This window comes from Carcharodon carcharias, chromosome 12 (assembly GCF_017639515.1).
Source record: "Carcharodon carcharias isolate sCarCar2 chromosome 12, sCarCar2.pri, whole genome shotgun sequence".
NCBI lineage: Eukaryota > Metazoa > Chordata > Chondrichthyes > Lamniformes > Lamnidae > Carcharodon > Carcharodon carcharias.
Window position 1 is genome coordinate 109,465,356 of NC_054478.1, and position 19,228 is coordinate 109,484,583.

The 19,228-nt window shown below is 42.1% G+C and overlaps 1 protein-coding gene across 1 annotated transcript in view; it reads left to right on the forward strand.

Annotated features, from left to right (window-relative positions):
- kcnh3 (potassium voltage-gated channel, subfamily H (eag-related), member 3) overlaps positions 1 to 18,478 on the forward strand; it is an 856,837-nt gene extending 838,359 nt beyond the window's left edge. Inside the window, exons 14-16 of the mRNA XM_041200258.1 lie at positions 7,414 to 7,520; positions 16,308 to 16,354; positions 17,720 to 18,478. Of these exons, the coding sequence (XP_041056192.1) occupies positions 7,414 to 7,520; positions 16,308 to 16,354; positions 17,720 to 18,478 (913 nt within the window). The remainder of the gene's footprint in view (positions 1 to 7,413; positions 7,521 to 16,307; positions 16,355 to 17,719) is intronic.
- Positions 18,479 to 19,228: the final 750 nt, after the last annotated feature.

A 19,228-nucleotide genomic window follows, 5' to 3' on the forward strand; every position in this document is an offset into this window, starting at 1 on the left:
ATTATTTTTTTCTGAAGGTAAGTCAAAACACATTAATCTAATCTCACATAGGTTGCTGATGGAAATACATTTTAACACTTATATTGGAATGAGCTCAGGGAGAGTGATAAAAATAATGGTTTCAGGACACAAGGCACATGGGATTCAAGGAACTGAACATGTTTACAATGAAAAAAAGATTGAGAAGTGGCATAATCCAGGCCTCTGAAATGTTGCAAGGTTTGGATTGGATAGAGACCACCACTCTTGGATTACGAACAAAGGACCAGAACTCTTGAATTCAAAACTGACATAATGTCAAGAGGTTAAAGATTAGAAATAATATTTTGTCCCTCCACAGAAAACTAGCAAGAAGGACAGCACTGTTGTACTATGCCTTTAAGGGATTGCCGCATGACATCACTAGAATGAAGTGTGTCATGCAATTCAGTTTACTTTTGCTTTTGTTTTTAAGTAGAGCATATACAGATAGCTCTGCTGCTGATGTCTTTAAGCTTTATACCTATGTCCATCTGTTCACTTGTGCCTAGAATTAATAAATGTACCCACAACATGTTTACCCAATCCCTTAGGAGTGTTTGCTGCTTTTATATCACTATAAAAAACATGACATGGTGTGCACCAGTGGTTCCCTCTAAAAGGCATGGTGCTCAGCCTGGTGGCAAGATTAAGTACAGGACTGAAATGGTGAATAGATCTTAGATTGTGCCAAGTGGCATGAGACAGCCCTCGACGTTCCGGTCAGACCGCAGTGGAGTTGCAGCATCAGAGAGTGTTGAAATTACAGCTTGGTGACTGCACAGAAAGGTTTCGAAGACATGGTGCAGAGATGGTGCTCACGTAAAAAGCTGCTAAGCAGATGGATCCCCCATGGTGAGATTGCAGTGCAAAGCCTGTCAGTTCGGTGAGTGGGACAGCACGTTGACAGGACTAGCATTGGGTTAGTTCAGTGGGGAAAGGTGTGGGACCAGGGTGTTGGCCAGATCGATAGCAAGTGAGGGAGAGTCAAACATAAAAATCAGGCTAGAGAAAGTTGCGATTATAACTGGTGGAGCTCCAGAAAAGCGCGTGAAAGCAGCTACAGTGACAGTTATCCCAGGTACAATAGGAGAAGGAAGGTCAAAGAGATGTTGTCAGAAAGTCCACAAAATTTCCCAGTTTGAATTAGAATGCAAATGACCAGCGTACAGAGTTATGGTTTCTTGATTCAGGTGTATCCAAACCAGTCAAGGAAGCCATAAAAATGTGGCTAGCAATTGGGAAAGAATGTCTGCATACGATGAATATGTTAGGATTAACAGCAGAAGAGCTAAAGGATCCCCAAATGATATGGACTACTTTGGAAGACCAGTTCAGAATAAGGTTAAACTTACATTTTCATCGACTTAGAGTTCATGTCATTTCAACAACTGCCTACAGGATCCATAGATCACTTCATCAGCAGATGCAGAGAAATGTACTGTGATTTTTCAAACACAGATAGAATTGTTGAGTTGGTAATTGCAAACACTCCCATGGATGCATTCCAGAAAGTTCTGCTAGACAAGTCCAAAATGTATAGATTCGAAGGATGAATGTAAGTATGGAGTCATCCTCGCAGGTCAACGATGCTTACAGGACCTAAGCACAACCTCAGTTGTTGATGCACTTATTAAAAACTGCAAACCTAGCAAGACTTTTTTTTATTCATTTATGAGATGTGGGATTCGCTGGCTGGGCCAGCATTTATTGCCCATCCCTAATCACCCTTGAGAAAGTGGTGGTGAGCTGCCTTCTTGAACTGCTGAAGTCCATGTGGTATAAATACATCCACAGCACTGTTAAGGAGGGAGTTCCAGGATGCTGACCCATCAACAGTGCAGGAACAGTGATATATTTCCAAATCTGGAAGGGGAACTTACAGGTAGTGTGTTCCCATGTGTCTGCTGCCCTTTTCCTTCTAGATGGTAATGGTCATGTGTTTGGAAGGTGCTATCCAAGGAACTTTCCTGTGGAAAGTGTGGCCTTCTGCAAGCACTGAGGAAATGCCCAGCTTTCAATCAATTCTGCAAGGCATTTGGCAGAAAAGGCCATTGTGCACTAGAGCAAAGGCTGATGCAGCTACAAAGAGCCACATACTGACCCAAACAGACCATTTATAATGGGTACCTTCAAGCAATAAGAATGACCATCCTGTATCCCGTCAGAAAATAAGACGACCTGCAAGACAGTCTATTGGCCAGATATGAACAATGTAATTGAAGTCATTGTGAAGAAGTGTGTAGCATGTTAAGAGCATATCTCAGGTCAGCACAAAGAACCACTCATTCCACGTGAAGTTCTGACCCATTCTTGGTCCAAAATTGCATCCAACCTCTTTCATGTCACTGACTTCATTATCATTGTTGACTACTTTACCAAATACCACATTGATCGACAATTGGATAATATGTCCAGCACAACTGCCGCACACACTCTAAGTGCTGGTTTCAGTTTATTTGGTGTGGCTAGAGGGATCATTACAGATAACGGTCCGCAATTTATTTATAAGCCATTTCAGGATCTGTGCAGCAAGTGGAATATCGATCATACTACTTCTTCTCTTCATTAATCTAGATCTAACAGCCTAGCTGAACAATTCCATCACCAGCAGAGCTCATATTTGGCAGACCGATCTGTACCAATTTACCAACACTTACCCATTCTACTCTCTCTGAAACTAGAGAGCAACTTTTAAAACTGCAAGAGAAAGTGACCAAATGCATGGTTAAAATGTGGGTACAGAATTGCCAAATCTACAGTTAGGACAACAAGTTCCCATCCAAGATCCCACAGAAGGTACGTGGTTATCAGCCAAGGTGACAGGGACTTGTGCAGAACCAAAGTCCTATGAAGTCATTACACACAAGGGTGTAACCGATGTGTAAGCAAGAACAAATCAAATCCATTCCACATCCTCAACTACCATGTTGTCCTATTGCATTGAGGACAATGGGGGATGGAGGTGTAGAGGGATTGGATGTCCATGGTGAAGAGGAAGCGGTTGGGGCCAGGGAACTGGAAATTGTTGATGTGACGTAAGGTGTCAGAGGAATCACAGATGTAAGTGGGAAGGGACTGGACAAGGGGAGAGAGAAGGGAGTCAAGATAACAAGAAATGAGTTCTGTAGGGCAGGAGCAAGCTGAGACGATCGGTCTACCGGGGCAGTTCTGTTTGTGGATTTTGGGTAGGAGATAGAAGCGGGCCGTCCGAGGTTGGGTGACTATCAGGTTGGAAGCTGTGGGAGGGAGATCCCCAGAGGAGATGAGGTCAGTGACAGTCCTGGAAACAATGGCTTGATGTTCAGTGGTGGGGTCATGGTCCAGGGAGAGGTAGGAGGAAGTGTCTGCGAGTTGACGCTCAGCCTCCGCGAGGTAGAGGTCAGTGCACCAGACAACAACAGCACCACCCTTGTCAGCGAGTTTGATGACAATGTCAGGGTTGGACCTGAGAGAATGGAGTGCAGTAAGTTCAGAGAGAGACAGGTTAGAATGGGTGAGAGGAGCAGAGAAATTGAGACGACTAATGTCGCGCCGACAGTTCTCAATGAAAAGATCAAGAGAAGGTAAGAATCCAGAGGGAGGGGTCCAAGTGGAGGGAGAATATTAGAGATGGGTAAAAGGATCCGTTGAACTAGGAGAGGACTCCTGCCCAAAGAAGTGAGCCCAGAGACGAAGACGGCGGAAGAAGAGTTCAGCATCATGCCGAGCCCGAAATTCATTGAGGTGAGGGCGTAAGGGTATGAAACTAAGTCCTTTGCTGAGCACTGAACGTTCAGCATCGGAGAGGGGAAGGTCAGGGGGTATAGTGAATACACGGCTGGGGCTGGGATTGGAAGATGGGGTCGGGACGGAGGGACAGGCAGGGGTGGAGGGTCCTAGATGGGTGTTGGTGTCGATGAGTTGTTGGAGCTTGCGTTCCTTAGCACTTGAGAGAAAGAGAAAAAGTTTCTTGTTGAGGCGTCGGATGAGCCGAAGGATAAAATGAAACTGGGGGCACGCGCAGCTTTGAAAAAGGGTACGGCAGTGCTGCTGGAGGGAGAGGTCGAGTGTGTTCATATGGCGGCGCATGGCACTGAGTGTGGATTTCAGAATGTGACGGGAACAGCAGTCCGAGAAACGTTTTATGTCCCGGAGATACCTGTAATCCTGGGTGGGTTCGAAACATGAGGGGTGAAAATTTCAGCTGAAATCCACGTGGAGTAAGTCGGAGATGGAGACAGTCACTGAGAAAGGAGATATGGCTGTGAAAGCGGGTTTTAGTAAACACCTTGTCAAACACCAGGAGGGAAATGGAAAGCAAGGAAGGTGAGCAGGGCAAAAGAGAGGAACAGAAATCTTGTCGCAGAAAAGAACAGAACTTCTTCAAGGAGGTAGGCATTTCTTGAAGAGCAGTGGCAGTCAATTAAACACAGAGATAAAAACAAAAAAACTGCGGATGCTGGAAATCCAAAACAAAAACAAAAACAGAATTACCTGGAAAAACTCAGCAGGTCTGGCAGCATCGGCGGAGAAGAAAAGAGTTGACGTTTCGAGTCCTCATGACCCTTCGACAGAACTTGAGTTTGAGTCCAAGAAAGAGTTGAAAAAAGCTGGTTTAAGGTGTGTGTGTGGGGGGCGGAGAGAGAGAGAGAGAGAGAGAGGTGGGGGGGTGTGGTTGTAGGGACAAACAAGCAGTGATAGAAGCAATGTAACTTCATCTGAATAGGAACAGATGGAAATGAGTTTGTACTCGAAAGAGTTACATCTTCTTAACCTGCTTGGCCTAAATTGCCAAGTGGTTATACTACTGGGTTTGTAACCCCAAGATCAAGAGTTCAAATCTCACAATGGCAAACTATGAAACAATGTAACATCATCTGAAACAGATGGAAATGGGTTTGTACTCGAAAGAGTTACATCTTCTTAACCTGCTTGGCCTAAATTGCCAAGTGGTTATACTACTGGGTTTGTAACCCCAAGATCAAGAGTTCAAATCTCACAATGGCAAACTATGAAACAATGTAACTTCATCTGAAACAGATGGAAACGGGTTTGTACTCGAAAGAGTTACAACTTCTTAACCTGCTTGGCCTAAATAGCCAAGTGGTTATGGTACTGGGTTTGTAACCCCAAGATCAAGAGTTCCAATCTCACAATGGCAAAACTATGAAACAATGTAACTTCATCTATACTTGGCCTAAATAGCCAAGTGGTTATGGTACTGGGTTTGTAACCCCAAGATCAAGAGTTCAAATCTCATAATGGCAAACTATGAAACAATGTAACTTCATCTGAAAAAACAGATGGAAATGGGTTTGTACTCGAAAGAGTTACATCTTCTTAACCTGCTTGGCCTAAATAGCCAAGTGTTTATACTACTGGGTTTGTAACCCCAAGATCAGGAGTTCAAATCTCACAATGGCAAACTATGAAACAATGTAACTTGCTTGGCCTAAATAGCCAAGTGGTTATGGTACTGGGTTTGTAACCCCAAGATCAAGAGTTCTAGGCTGCACTCCTTTTTTAGTTATTTGAAAAACCTTTTATTGATGTTTTACCCTGGAGGCATGGATGAGTTCATTCAAGCTTTTTCTGCACTGGATGGCCAACCTCTTGTGTGAAGCTTTGGCACTGATCACCTCTGCTACTGCCTCCCAAGCCGCAGTGGTGAGACTGATGGGCCTCCTCCAGCCAAAACTGGGGTAGAGGACATCGTGGTGGGCCTCCATAGCATCCAAAAGTAATTCCAGGGATGTGTCACTGAATCAGGGGGCTGCACTATTCTTGACTTTTGGGGCCATGTCTTCACAGGAGCAGTCGTGGGCTGCAAGCACTGAGAACTGTGCACATGTCAAAAGTTTAAATACGGCGCCCGGAGTGAGGAAGCGATGAGGTAACTGCGTGGCAGGCAAACTGGAGGCTTCCCACCAGCGAGAAGGCATGTTTCCCATGACTGCATCATTTATGAGGCAGGAAGGGGACGATACGGTGCAAAAATGCACCATTGCAGCCAGAGGGTAAAATGTCATTTTTTTATACCTGCCTTCACATTTAGTACAAACCTGGGACAATTCCACCCTATGGCTGGGATTTTCCGGTCCTGTTGCGGGCGGGACCTGCTGCGGGGGAGGGGATGCCCCAGCCAGAAGTCCACTGACTTGCGGCGGGACCGGAAGATCGTGGCAGTGGGTGGGTGCGAAAAATCCCGTCCTATGTTTCTGATATTACCTTTCCTGTCATTTCTCTGCAGTATTTCTCAGTATTTTCTTGGGATATCCATTTGAAGGAAAGAGGACCTCCTTTCTACTTTTTGCTTAGTCCACAAGGACCGCTATGACAGTATCTGAAAATCGATAGGGCCCCAGCCATTGCCATTCTGCTTACTGCCTCAGTAATGCATGCTTCCCTCCCCGGCACTGGACCTTCTTTATAAGACCCGATGGTAGATCCACCAGATCATGCCCCCCAAAATGGTGTGCTAAGCAGGGTGATTAGCTCTGGGTGCTTTCCTCCTACACTTAAATGAGGCTGGACCAGGTGAATCTATTGGACCTCTCACCAGGCTGGCAGATTGGAAGCCCTGCCCGCTGCCAATCTGAAGTGCACTACAAATTAACTGTCTCCAAGGAGACCAAAAAATGTAGCCTTCAAAATAATGCTGGTAGTGTAATCTAGGACCCTCATCTCTCCAAGTCAAGTTGATAAGTTGTTCTTTGTCCTTAGGGAAAAACACCCTTCAAACGTTGTGGAAATCTAAGTAATCTTTTCCACAGTAGAAAGTACAGCTCTGCACACAGATTATCTTGTAGACTTTGGGATTTGTTTCATTTCCTCCTATATGCATGCCAAGTCAGGGCAGATTGAATTGTAAAATGAGCTCGGAGGGGAGAGAAAGCCTTTCCATGACATGTGTGCAAAGGGACTGATTAAGCTGTAATGGAAAACAAATGGAAGGCTTGGCTTTCTTGTGAACAGCTTGAGCTTGTTTCATGGCCCTTTGTTACTCATGTGGGACTATCAGCAAGAACCTTGCTTCCAACACTAATTAAGCATTGCTGCTAAAAGTAGAAGCCCTTACACCAGCTAATGAACCAATTGCTTTTGATATAGACTTGTTGCTTTTTTACTAAGCTGATTTTAGTTGGTAAACAGGAACTGTACAGGTATCCACTTAAGAATTGCAATGTACCAGTAATGATTCAGCAGTTTCTGTTCATACACTGTGCTGAATTCCCCCCACTTAATTGACGGATAGTATCCTACAGTTTTTTTTTGTAGTTGAAATTTGTTTGGCAAAAGTAGACCATAATTTTTCAGCAAACATTCAGCCTCTGATGATTATATCAATGTTAATAATTTAACCTTGTTTCCTGCTTGCTCTGTAACCTCATGCCTGATATATGTCTTGACCAGGATTGTGGACGGAATTGAAACTGACAACAGTGCACCAGCCAGCCAGAAATTTGAATTCAGCACAAAGCGACTAAATGAAGACAACAGCCTTTATCAGTTAAGCTCAGGTAAATGTAATTTCTTTTTATAGAAATACTTAGTAACAAGTGACGTGTGCCAAATGTTTTTCCTCTGTAACCTGCAAAGCCCTGCCTGGTTGACATCTTTTTCTGTGACCTCTCCTTTTCCTCTCTGTGACTCATAAAATTCACTTCATCTTCTGTTTTGCTCTTTATGACCCTGATGTACCCTTGCTTTACAGTTCCTAACCTTTCATCGTGGCTTTTAAATAATAAAACACAATCAATAATATAGGTCAGCCAATTTAACCTTGGTGGTAGGAAAACTTTTAGAAATGATAATCCTGGACAAAATTAGCAGTCACTTGGACAGGTGCGGATTAATTAGGGAAAGTCAGCACAAATTTGTTAAAGGCAAAAACCACAGTTAACCAACTTGATTGAGGTTTTTTAAATTTGATTGTGGGATGTGAGCATCACTGACAAAGCCAGCATTGGTTGCCCATCCCTAATCGCCCTTGAGAAAGTGGTGGTGAACTGCTGCATTGGACCACTGCAGCGATGTAGTAACACCCACAGTGCTGTTGAGATGGGAATTGCAGGATTTTAACCCAGCAACAGTGAAAGAATGGTAATATAGTTCCAAGTCAGGATGGTGTGTGGCTCGGAGGGGAAATTGCAGGTGGTGGTGTTCCCATGCATTTGTTGCCCTTGTCCTTCTAGGTGGTAGAGGTCACAGGTTTAGAAGGTGCTGTCAAAGGACGCTTGGCATGTTGTTGTAATACACCTTGCAGGTGGTACACACTGCTCTGTGCACTGGTGCTGGATGGAGTGAATGTTTAAGATGATGGGTGGGGTGCCAGTCAAGTGGGCTACTTTGGACTGGATGGTGTCGAACTGCTAGAGTGTTGTTGGAGCTGCACTCATGCAGGCAGGTGGAGAGTATTCCATCACACTCCTGACTTGTGCCTTGTAGACAGCGAACAGGCTTTGGGAAGTCAGGAGGCGAGTTACTTGCTGCAAAATTCTGACCTGCTCTTGTAGCCATAGTATTGATATGCCTGGTCCAGTTCAGTTTCTGGTCAACGGTAACTTCCAGGATGTTGATGATCTGTTATCATCATTGTGGGTCTTAGCTTAGGTTGCCCTTGGTTAGAATCAATAGAGACTGCTAGAGGGAAGGCTGCAGGTAAACTTTAACTTGTATTAAACATTCTTCTAACTATGTACAGGATAAGGCTTAGCATGCGACTTCATATAGAAGTAGCTCTGTCATATGATCTTACATCACTGATGATGTCTATTTACATTAACCTTCACATTACATCTCCCCGCAGTCTCTGACGCTATTCAGTGCACTATTTACCTTATACTACATCTCCCCCTGAAGTCTCTGCCTTTATCCCTGGTTCACAGAGATAGCTATTGTAATGGTTTTACCAGTCTCCCTGACCTTGTTCTCAGTTCTCTCTGAGGACGTATAGGATTCAAGTTCTCCATGTTCTCTCCCAAACTCGGTAAAATAGTATGTGAATCATCAGAGGCTACCAACTCTCTGTTTAGATTGCCTTCCTGACCTTGTGTGTAACTGGTCCATTCTATTGTAGGCCTTCTTCTTGTAGATATGAGTGTGCTCCTGTTTCTTTCCATTATTCTATTTTCAGTCTCCACAAGATAAGATCGCAGATATAGTGTTTTTTTCCAAAACCTGGCATTCATGATTTTGGTCACAAATCCATACGGTCTCCCCTGCCTGGAGTTCTGGTAAGTTTATGTACACTTATGGCATTGATTATAGTTTCTGGTTTGACTGAACAATACTCACCCACCTCCTCCCTTACTCTCTATATCTGTTGCTTTGAGGAATGGCGTAGGCGTGTGCAGAGGAACAGAAAGTTGAGTCCACAGTCTTCTTCCCATTAGGAGTTTGGACAGGGAGAGACCATTCTGGAGCAGTGTGGATGGTAGCTCAATGGTGCCAAGTTGATATCGTCAGTTTTCTTCAACATAGCTTTCACCGTCCTTACTCTTCATTTGGCATCCCCATTAGCTTGTAGGTCTCTTGTTGAGCTAGTCATGTGGACAAACCCATAGGCTTCTGGCAAACTGTGGGTCATTGTCAAAAATGACTAGGTCTGAATGTCATATGTGGTAAACATTTCTTATAGTAATGCAATGACAGCTTCTGAGGTGGGGCGACGAAGACGATTAGCCTCAATCCATCTGGAATTTATAGTCAACAACTATAAGAAATGAGAAATGTCTTCCCTTTGAGCTCAAAAAGAGCCATTCCAAGATGTCCCCATGGTCTGGATGGAAATGAAGATACTATCAGTGGATCTCTTTGTTCTTGGCATTGGATTGCATAGGTAATGCAGTTTGAAATCATTTCTTCTAATTTTGAGATCTCTGGCCATCAAACAGAATTTCACGCTCTGGTGCAACACTTTGTAACGCCCAGGTGTCTCTGGTGTATTTCCTGAAGGATCTCAAGTCTGAGGGTTCTCAGAATGACCAATCTTATTTTAAATCAGCAAGTAATCTGCGACACTGAGACGTCTTCATTGCTAGAAATATTACTTCAAAATGGGATTATTTAAGATGTATCCTGGCCATCCTTTTATGTTGTAATCCCAAAATAGAGCACATTTCTGATCTGCTTTTTGCATTTCACTTAGCTTCTGTGTTGTTACCAGCAGAAATGTTGTGGTCAATGATGTATAGGACTCCACACCTTCGACAAAATTTATGTCCTCTCATTCAGGCTTGTCTCTTTTGTTCCTGTGTTCAAGTTTATCCATCTGCTTCTTGCTTGATGCAAGTTGTCCTTCCTGATCGTTAACTGGTGATTCCTCACCTACAGTTCATGAGAAATCTTCTGCCTGGTTTTCTCAAGGTTTTCACTTGATTCTATTCCCACATCAGAGCATTTGTTTCAGTCTTCTCAAGATCTTGAAACAAGTTTGGAAATTTTGTCCTGAATTCTTTTGGTTTGTCTTGGCTTCCCAATTCATTTACTTTATTGATGAGTTGTCGATCTGTGCAAGCTTTTCAGCTTAATAGTGAACACTCTCGGTTTTGGATGACGTACGAAGTTTCTGTGATTTCTCTTCCTTTATGCTGGAATGTGCCAGTTGACCTTCAGTTGAATGTAATGCCCCTTGACCTTCAGTTCAATGCCTCCTGGACCATGGAGTTGTATGATCAATGCCCAGGGTAAATCTTGCATTAGCCACTGTTCTGTGTCTGAAAGAATTGAAACTCCCGTCCCAGTATCTAACTTGAAATTTGTTTTTTGTCTTACGTTGACCATAATGTCTGCTCTCCAATAGTTCCCATTAGATGCTGTAATTTCTCCCAAGAAAGGCACTTCATTGTCTTTTGCATCTTCAATTTCTTGAACCCCACATGCTTCAGTTAGTTTCTCCCTAAATTTCTGAGGTAAGAGCTTTTTTGCTGTGGCAGAAAATGTCCTCTCTTCTTACAGGAATGGCACTCTGCGTTTTTGGCAGGACACTCTTTGTGCCAATGCAGCCTTTTCTACCATAGCAAGAACACTGAGTAATGGCAGCTACCATTTTGAGTAGGCGTACTGCTACTCCTTGTTCTACAAACTGCACTGTGTCAGTCGTTTTTCTCAACAAAATCTCTGTCACCTCAATTAAATATATGATTTTGCTTTCTCACTTCTGCCTGCCTTGTTAACTGCAGTATTTGATAGTATTAAATCCTCCCTGGACTGGAGAAAATCTGATAAAGTCTGCTCTAAGAATCCTACAAGAATGAGATCCCAAATTAATTCATCTTTCAGGGCTCCATATTTGCAATTCTCAACTAGTCAACATAAGAAGTTAATGTGCAAAATTAAAGCACATGGGATTGGGGGTAATATATTGGCATGGATTGAGAATTGATTAGCAGACAGGAAACAGAGAGTGGGAATAATTGGGTTTTTATCAGGGTGGCAGATGGTGACTAGTGGGGTACCACAGGGGTCAGTGCTTGGGTCCCAGCTATTCACAATATATATCAATGATTTGGATGAGGGAAACAAATTTTATATTTCCAAGTTTGCTTATGACACAACTCTAGGTAGGAATGTGAGTGCTCAGAAGGATTTAAAAAGGCTTCAAGGTGATTTAGACAAGTTGAGTGAGTGGGCAAATACATATATGGCAGATACAGTATAACGTGGATAAGTGTGAAGTTTCCCACTTCGGTACGAAAAACAGAATGGCAGAGTATTATTCAAATGGTGATAGATTCGGAAATGTTGATGTACAAAGAGACCTGGGTGTCCTTTTACACCAGTCACTGAAAGCAAGCATGCAGGTGCAGCAAGCAGTTAGGAAAGCAAATTGTATGTTGGCCGTCATTGCAAGAGGATTTGAGTACAGGAGCTAGGATGCCTTACTGCAGCTGTACAGGGCCTTGGTGAGACCACACCTGGAGTATTGTGTGCAGTTTTGATCCCCTTACCTAAGAAAGGATATACTTGCTATAGAGGGAGTGTGGCAAAAGTTCACTGGTCTGATTACTGAGATGGCAGGATTGTCCTATGAGGAGAGATTGGGCCGATTAGGCCTGTATTCACTGGAGTTTAAAAGAATGAGAGGGGATCTCATTGAACTGTATAAAATTCTGACAGGACTGTACAGACTGGATGCAGGGATAATGTTTCCCCTGGCTGGATGGTCTAGAACAAGGGTCATAGTCTCAAGATATGGGGTAGTCCATTTAGGACTGAGATGAGGAGAAATTTCTTCACTCAGAGGAATTCTCTACCACAGAAGGCCGTGGAGGCCAAGTCACTAAATATATTTAAGAAGGAAATAGATTTCTAGATACTGAAGGAGTCAAGGGGCATGGAGAGAGAGAGTGGGAGTATGGCATTGAGATAGAAGATCAGCCATGATCATATTGAATAGTGGAGCAGGCTCAAAGGGCCAAATGGCCTACTCCTGCTCCTATGTCTCTATGTTTCTAACTGTTAATGAAGGAACCTGTGCTCTCTCCTGGTCTTTTGATACATCTATTGAACTTCACTCTTTCTATAATCCAAGGCTAAAATAGCTGTCAAAGGCTTTTATAACCTTTTCATATGTCACTGTTTCTTCATTTGTGCGCTGTCTAACTATTATGTCATCTGCACTATTGCCAATGACATAGAGAAGGGTACTGACCTGTCCTTTGCTAGTCTTCTCTGCTATTCCTGAAGTGGTTCTGTACTTGGTAAACCTACAATGCCTGATCTTTCGCTTCCTGGTTTGATCTGGGCCTTCCATATGCTTGAAGCACTCTGGTAAGGGTAAGATTTACACTATAGATGATGGGAAGTTCAATGATTGTAATACCATTAAATGCCAAGGGGAGATGGTTAGATTCTCTCTTGTCAGAGATGGTCATTGCCTGGCACTTGTGTGGCGCAAATGTTACTTGCCACTTATCAACCTAAGCCTGAATGTAGACTAGGTTTTGTTTTATTTGGGCATGGACTGCTTCTGTATCTGAGGAGTATGGAATGGTACTGAAAGTTGTGCAAGAATCAATGAACAACCCCACTTCTGACCTTATGCTGAAGAGAAGCTAGTTGATGAAGCAGCTAAAGATGGTTAAGCCTAGGACACCATCCTGATGAACTCCTGCCTCAATGTCCTAGGGCTGAATGATTGGCCTCCAACAACCAGAACCATCTTCCTTTGTATTAGGTATGACTCCAGTTCCTAGAGAGCTTTATCCCTGATTTACATTGACTTCAGTTTTGTAAGGGCTCTTTGATGCCATTCAATCAAATGCTGCCTTCAAGTCAAGGCAATCACTCTCACCTCAACTCTGGAATTCAGCCCTTTTGTCCATGTTTGGACCAAGGTTACAATGAGGTCTAGAGCTGAGTACCCTGGCAGAACCCAAATTGAGCATTGGTGAGCTGGTGGTTGCTGAGTTATTGTCACTTGATAACATTCTCAATGACAACTTTCATTGTTTTGCTGATGATTGAAACTAAACTGATGGGTTGGGATTGGATTTGCCCTGCTTCTTAGCTGAGAAATTTTCCACATTGTAGCTGTACTGGAACAACTTGGCTCAGGCCACAACTAATTCTGAAGCCCTACTGCTTGGATGTTGTTAGGACCTCTAGCCTTTGCTGTAACCAGTGCCTTCAGCCATTTGTTTATATCATGTAGTGTGAATTTAATTGACTGAAGACTGTCATCTGTGATGATGGGGGACCCCACGAGTTACATTGATTTGTAACTCTTCTCTGTACAGTTGATTATGTTTTCAATAATACCTTTGCCTGGAATAAAATTTCTTTCATGTTTCTAATGGATTTAATTTCTAATGAATCATCTATTTGACACTTTCGGCTGAAGATGGTTGTAAATGCTCCAGCCTTATCTTTTGAATTGCTGTGCTGAGCTTTGCCAGCTTTGGAAATGGGGATGTTTTTGGAGCCTCGTCCCCTGGTTCATTGTGTAATTGTCCACCACCATTCAGGACTGGATGTGGCAGTACTGCAGAGTTTTGGTTGTAAGATAACTTAGCTCTATCTAAGAATATTGATTCCACTATGCTTCACCAAGTTGGCACCTCATTTTCAGGTATGCCTGGTGCTCTCCCATACTGCTCATTGAATGAGGATTGATCACTTGACTTGATGGCAGTTGTAGAGTGGGGAATATGCCAGGCCATGAAGTGCTTGAGGTTGTATATAATTTATAGTTGAATATAATTGTAGTTGAATATATTTCTCCTGTTGCTGATGGCCCACAGCGCCAGATGTTATTGAAGAGCCCTTTACATGGTTGACTGGGCTGGGTATATTGTTGTTGTTTCTGGTACTTAGGTTGATATAGACCTGTTTTATTCTTATTCAACTCTTTTTTTGCTGTGGTTTAATGCAACTGAGTTGCTTGCTTGGCCATTTCAGCCACATTGCTGTGACTCTGGAGTCACATGTAGGGCACATCAAGGACATGAAGGACAAAGCCCTGAAGGGCATTAGTGAACCAGATGGGTTTTTACAACAGTAAGATAAAAGCAAAATCCTGTGGATGCTGGAAATCTGAAACAAGAACAAAAATTGCTAGAAACTCAGCAGGTCTGACAGCATCTGTGGGGAGAAAGACAGAGTTAACGTTTCGAGTCCATTTTTACAACAGTGAAGTTGTAGTTTGATGATCGCCATTACTGAGATTAGCTATTTCTTCCAGCTTAATTAACTAATTGAATTTAAATTGTCCCATCAGCCTTGGTAAGATTTTGAGCTCATGCCTCCATTGCATTAGTCTGAGTATCTGGATTACTAGTCCATTAACAGTACCACTATGCTACTGTTCCTATTATTATTAGGGTTAATAAAGAAAACCTTTTTCCCACTTGCTTTGAACACTTTAGGTTATTAGTGTTATGGCACAGCAGTTGGTAAAGGCTAAGTGGTTTAATTCACAGAGGGAAACTTGAAACAAACTGTCATAACCTATATTTTCAATTGGTATGTTTAGGATGCAGCTCTGAATTCAGGAATTACACCAAGGAGCCTCAAGAGGTTTCTATATAAAACTAGATTAAATATTTATTAATTTGCAACAAACTAAACACATACACATGTCTACAAATTAATACCATAATAACTTTTAAACAAATCCCCAAACTAATCACTCCCAGCTAAATCTCCACCAAGGCAACAGTAATCCACAGACTTTAAACAGACACCAGGCAAAGCACATATGACCTTACAAATTCAAAATGAGTTTCCTTGCAATTTGGTTCCTTTGCAGACACAGTTGGAGGCTTACAGGCTGGTTAGATCTTAAATGCCTCTGACTCACACACAATCTCCTTTCCATCTTTATACCCAGCTCCCCCTTTGAATGTAAATTCCATGGTATCACTAGGCTTTTAACTTCACATCTTCTGACAATAACATTTTCATCCTACTAATTTTATTAGTAAAATAAACACATTGCTTGGCATCTCCCAGCTGGGTGCAAGATTTTACCCCCACTCTTGAATGCTTTATTCAACAAATGCAAATGTACACTTTACCTTTTAACTTCCTTACTGTTTACCCAGTTAACATCTCAAACTACTATACATCAAAACACCCAGACTAGCTGGCTTTAATCCAATTAAGACACACACTGTCAAACTCATAGACACAGACCCCACTACAACTCTGTTGTAAACATAACTTCCAATAACATTATAGACATTAATATCTCTCCATGACATTAGTTATGAAAACATTGAAAATAGGAAGCAGTTGTTTTGACAGTCAAAATCATCCAATTGGTTTGGGAAGACAATGTGCTTTGAGGATGGATGTGTTGGGTGACCAGTTATGTGGGGGCATGTGAGCACAGTCTTTGAAGGCAGGAGATATATGATAGAAACCATTAGGAATGAATGTAACAAAAGTTGGCAACCTTGGCAGTGCAGCTTGCAGACCAATGTGGTCCAGCATCCAATTGCAAAAAGAATCCTTCAACATGCATAATAATGATGAGAAACTATTAGTCTGCAGAAATAAATTAATAGAAAGGCAATTTTAAGGTGCAATTATGCTGAATTATTTATTTACCGTAGATCTCACAAAAGGCTGCCTGGGAGTGGGAAGCAGCCAAGTCCCACACATTCTGTTATCTTTATTCAATTGTAGGTTTATTACTTTTTAAAAGGAAATATTATTTTGCGTTCTAGGAATTTGATCACTTGTAATATTTGTACTGGGATCTTAGCTTGGTTTATACCCAATCTCAACATCTTTATCTGTGGCTATTGCTCTGGTTCTCATGACACAATTGACTGAATTGCTGTTTGCTTTGTTTCCAGGGGAGGCTGAAGAGACCAAACAAAATATCTCCAAACTTAATCAGGAGGTGAGTCACAACACTTCCTACATCTTCAAGATCTTCCACACTAAGAGGTGACAAACTTTCTTCCCCATATCACCACCCTCCAACCCCCTTACAGGATTACGAGATTATAGGATTAAGGAATGTGTGATCCAAGGCTGGTTGGGGTAACAACCATCTTTCATATAGGGAAATAAATTTTACCCTATACAGGAGAAATAAAATTAACACTTAACTAAACCAACTACTCACCAATCAGCACCTTCTCTTGTGCTGCTGTCACTTTATTTTATAGGTAGGTTAACTTAAATGTTTTATTTAACTCTTATTTGTTATGTCTCAGATTTTAATTTACTTTAAATTAAATTTAAATGAAAAATTTACATAAATTGGACCACTGTGTTCCCTAATTCTCCAATGGCAAAATCATGCCACAAATTGTTGGAAAAATAATTAGAACCTGTCACAGCAAGCATTACGGGGCAGGGGGGAATCGCGAGTGGAGTGGTCAATGTTTGATACAGACCCTAGACAGAATGGAACAATGGGTTATTTAACAGGGGCATAGTTAGGAGCAATGGTTCCGTTCTGATAATATAGAGATAAATCACATGATGTACGGGCAGAATGCCCAGGTCAGGTTTTATTGCTGACTTTGTAAATATATAAGTCAGTGTTAAGAAAGGAACTATATGTCTAAGATTGTCTCCTGAACTCCGTGTGATCCCTCGCCGGTTGCTTGTTGAATTCATGCTTAGGGCAAGTCGGGTAAATCAATACAAGCCTAGTTTTCAAGACACTTTTTGCTTAATTGAGCTTTTGATGTTCCTAGAACAAGTCAGTAAAAATGATATTCTTGGACAATCTGTTAAATGGTTGGATACTTTACTTATTATGAGCCCTCCAGTGCCATTGCGTAAGGTCTAAATGGTTGTGGTGATCACAGTGCCATTAATTTAGCAAAATGGGTGGGAGGCAGAGATATGATAATTAGCAGTTAAATATTTTGGTAATGGTCTCTGTGGAGCAACACAAAAGTCCCAACAATTTATGGCATGGAGTACAGAATCTACTCATGGCATCATTTCCTAGAATTACTGCACCATATGATACACTGGTGCAAGTTTTCAGCAAACACAGGCCCATTACTTACAGAAGTTATGATAATTTTCAGTGATTTTTTGTTAGCCAACTACAGGTGATGACTTTAAGCCCAGTGCAGATGTAGTCTTTCATTTTACCTCCCTGGGCAAATTTTAAAATGGATACTATGTGGTTTAAGTTTAGTGAATTCATCATATTAGACCATTTCCTTGCACTCAAAGTGTTCTAATGTGCAATTTAATTACTAATAATCTGCTTCAGTGGTGGGATTCTTTTATCTTCTAGATGTCGTACCTCTCACAGCAAGTCACCCAGCTGAGTAAAGACCTGCAAGATATGATGCAGCTTCTGAAACCTTTGTCGACATCCCACAAGTATATCCCTCCCTCTCCAGACCTCGCACTGAACCCCAGTCTTGCAGGCATCTACAGCAACAGCAGCGGATTCAGCAGCGTATTCCGGTCACAGGCTCCCCCCACAGCTCAGACTTTCCCTACTTTGTTGAGACCTGACTTTCAGCAGAGAGGCTCATGGCCGGATAGCAACCCATATCCCCCAAGGTTATCAATATCAAATTTGAACAGCCCATCAGGAAAGGTACAGACTGTTCACGCCTCATTATCTCTGGACTCCTTTTTGGTGGATTCACTCCAGCATGCAGATGATAGAGGTAGTGAGCCCCAGGTTCTGAATCAGTCCATGACTCCAGACACTAACCAATTAAGTCATGAACAATTTCTTCACGAAGACATAATGCCCTATTTCTCTTCACCCTGCATTGCATCGGACAATTTACAGCAGGCTGGACGGCTAGATGAACATAATGCCAAACAAAGCAAGGCACCGCTGGCAAAACTCTCCCTACCAGCAGATGCTGACTGTGTACCAGATAAAATGGCTGAACTCCTAAGCCCCTCCAGCATAAGGTTAACAAGGGAGCCGCAAAGGTCAGAAACATGTTCCTTTGAATTGATAAGGACATCAGCTGAGGACTCTAGCAGCGATTCAATTCAGTTCATTGATGATGAAGGGACAAATGTATAAAGGCCTAAGACTGAAGAAATGTATAAAATTTGCCATATCCGTAACACCAATACTTTTTAAAGAAAAGCTTTTTGCTTTGATCTTGAATCTAACAAAAAAAACTTTTTTTGCTCTGGGAGACTAAAAACAAGTGGACACTGTTTACTTGTTAGAAATGTCTGACATTTGAAGACAACTTGAAAACTATGAAACATATGAACTGACGCAAGACTTTTTTTATTCATTCATGAGATGGGGGTCATCACTGGCTAGGGCAACATTTATTGCCCATCCCTAACTGCCCTTGAGAAGGTGGTGGTGAGCTGCCGCCTTGAATCACTGCAGTCCATGTTCAGTCTGACAGAGTGACTTCAATAAGTGAATGCACCACACTGTTAAGGGATGCCTTTCAAGGAACAAAGTTAGTGTAAAATACAGAATGGAATGCAAGCATGATCTTTTAGCGATTTGTTTCTACGCATGTATTCTTTCGAATGAGCCAATGTGTATAAATAGAGTACAAACCCGCTACAAAGTGTTGGAACTGGCTGATTATACATAGCAGAAAAAAAGGACTTATTTTTCTACCTTTGTTACATGAAAGAAAATCTTTATACAGATTAATGTTTCCTTTCTTTGTGTAATGGGACAAGCATGTTGATTAACCAGGTTTTAAAAGATCAAATTAATTGCATGTAATATATACATATATATATTTATGCATGATGCATATGGGTCCAAGGTGGCATTAGCAGGGAACCTTGCGACTGA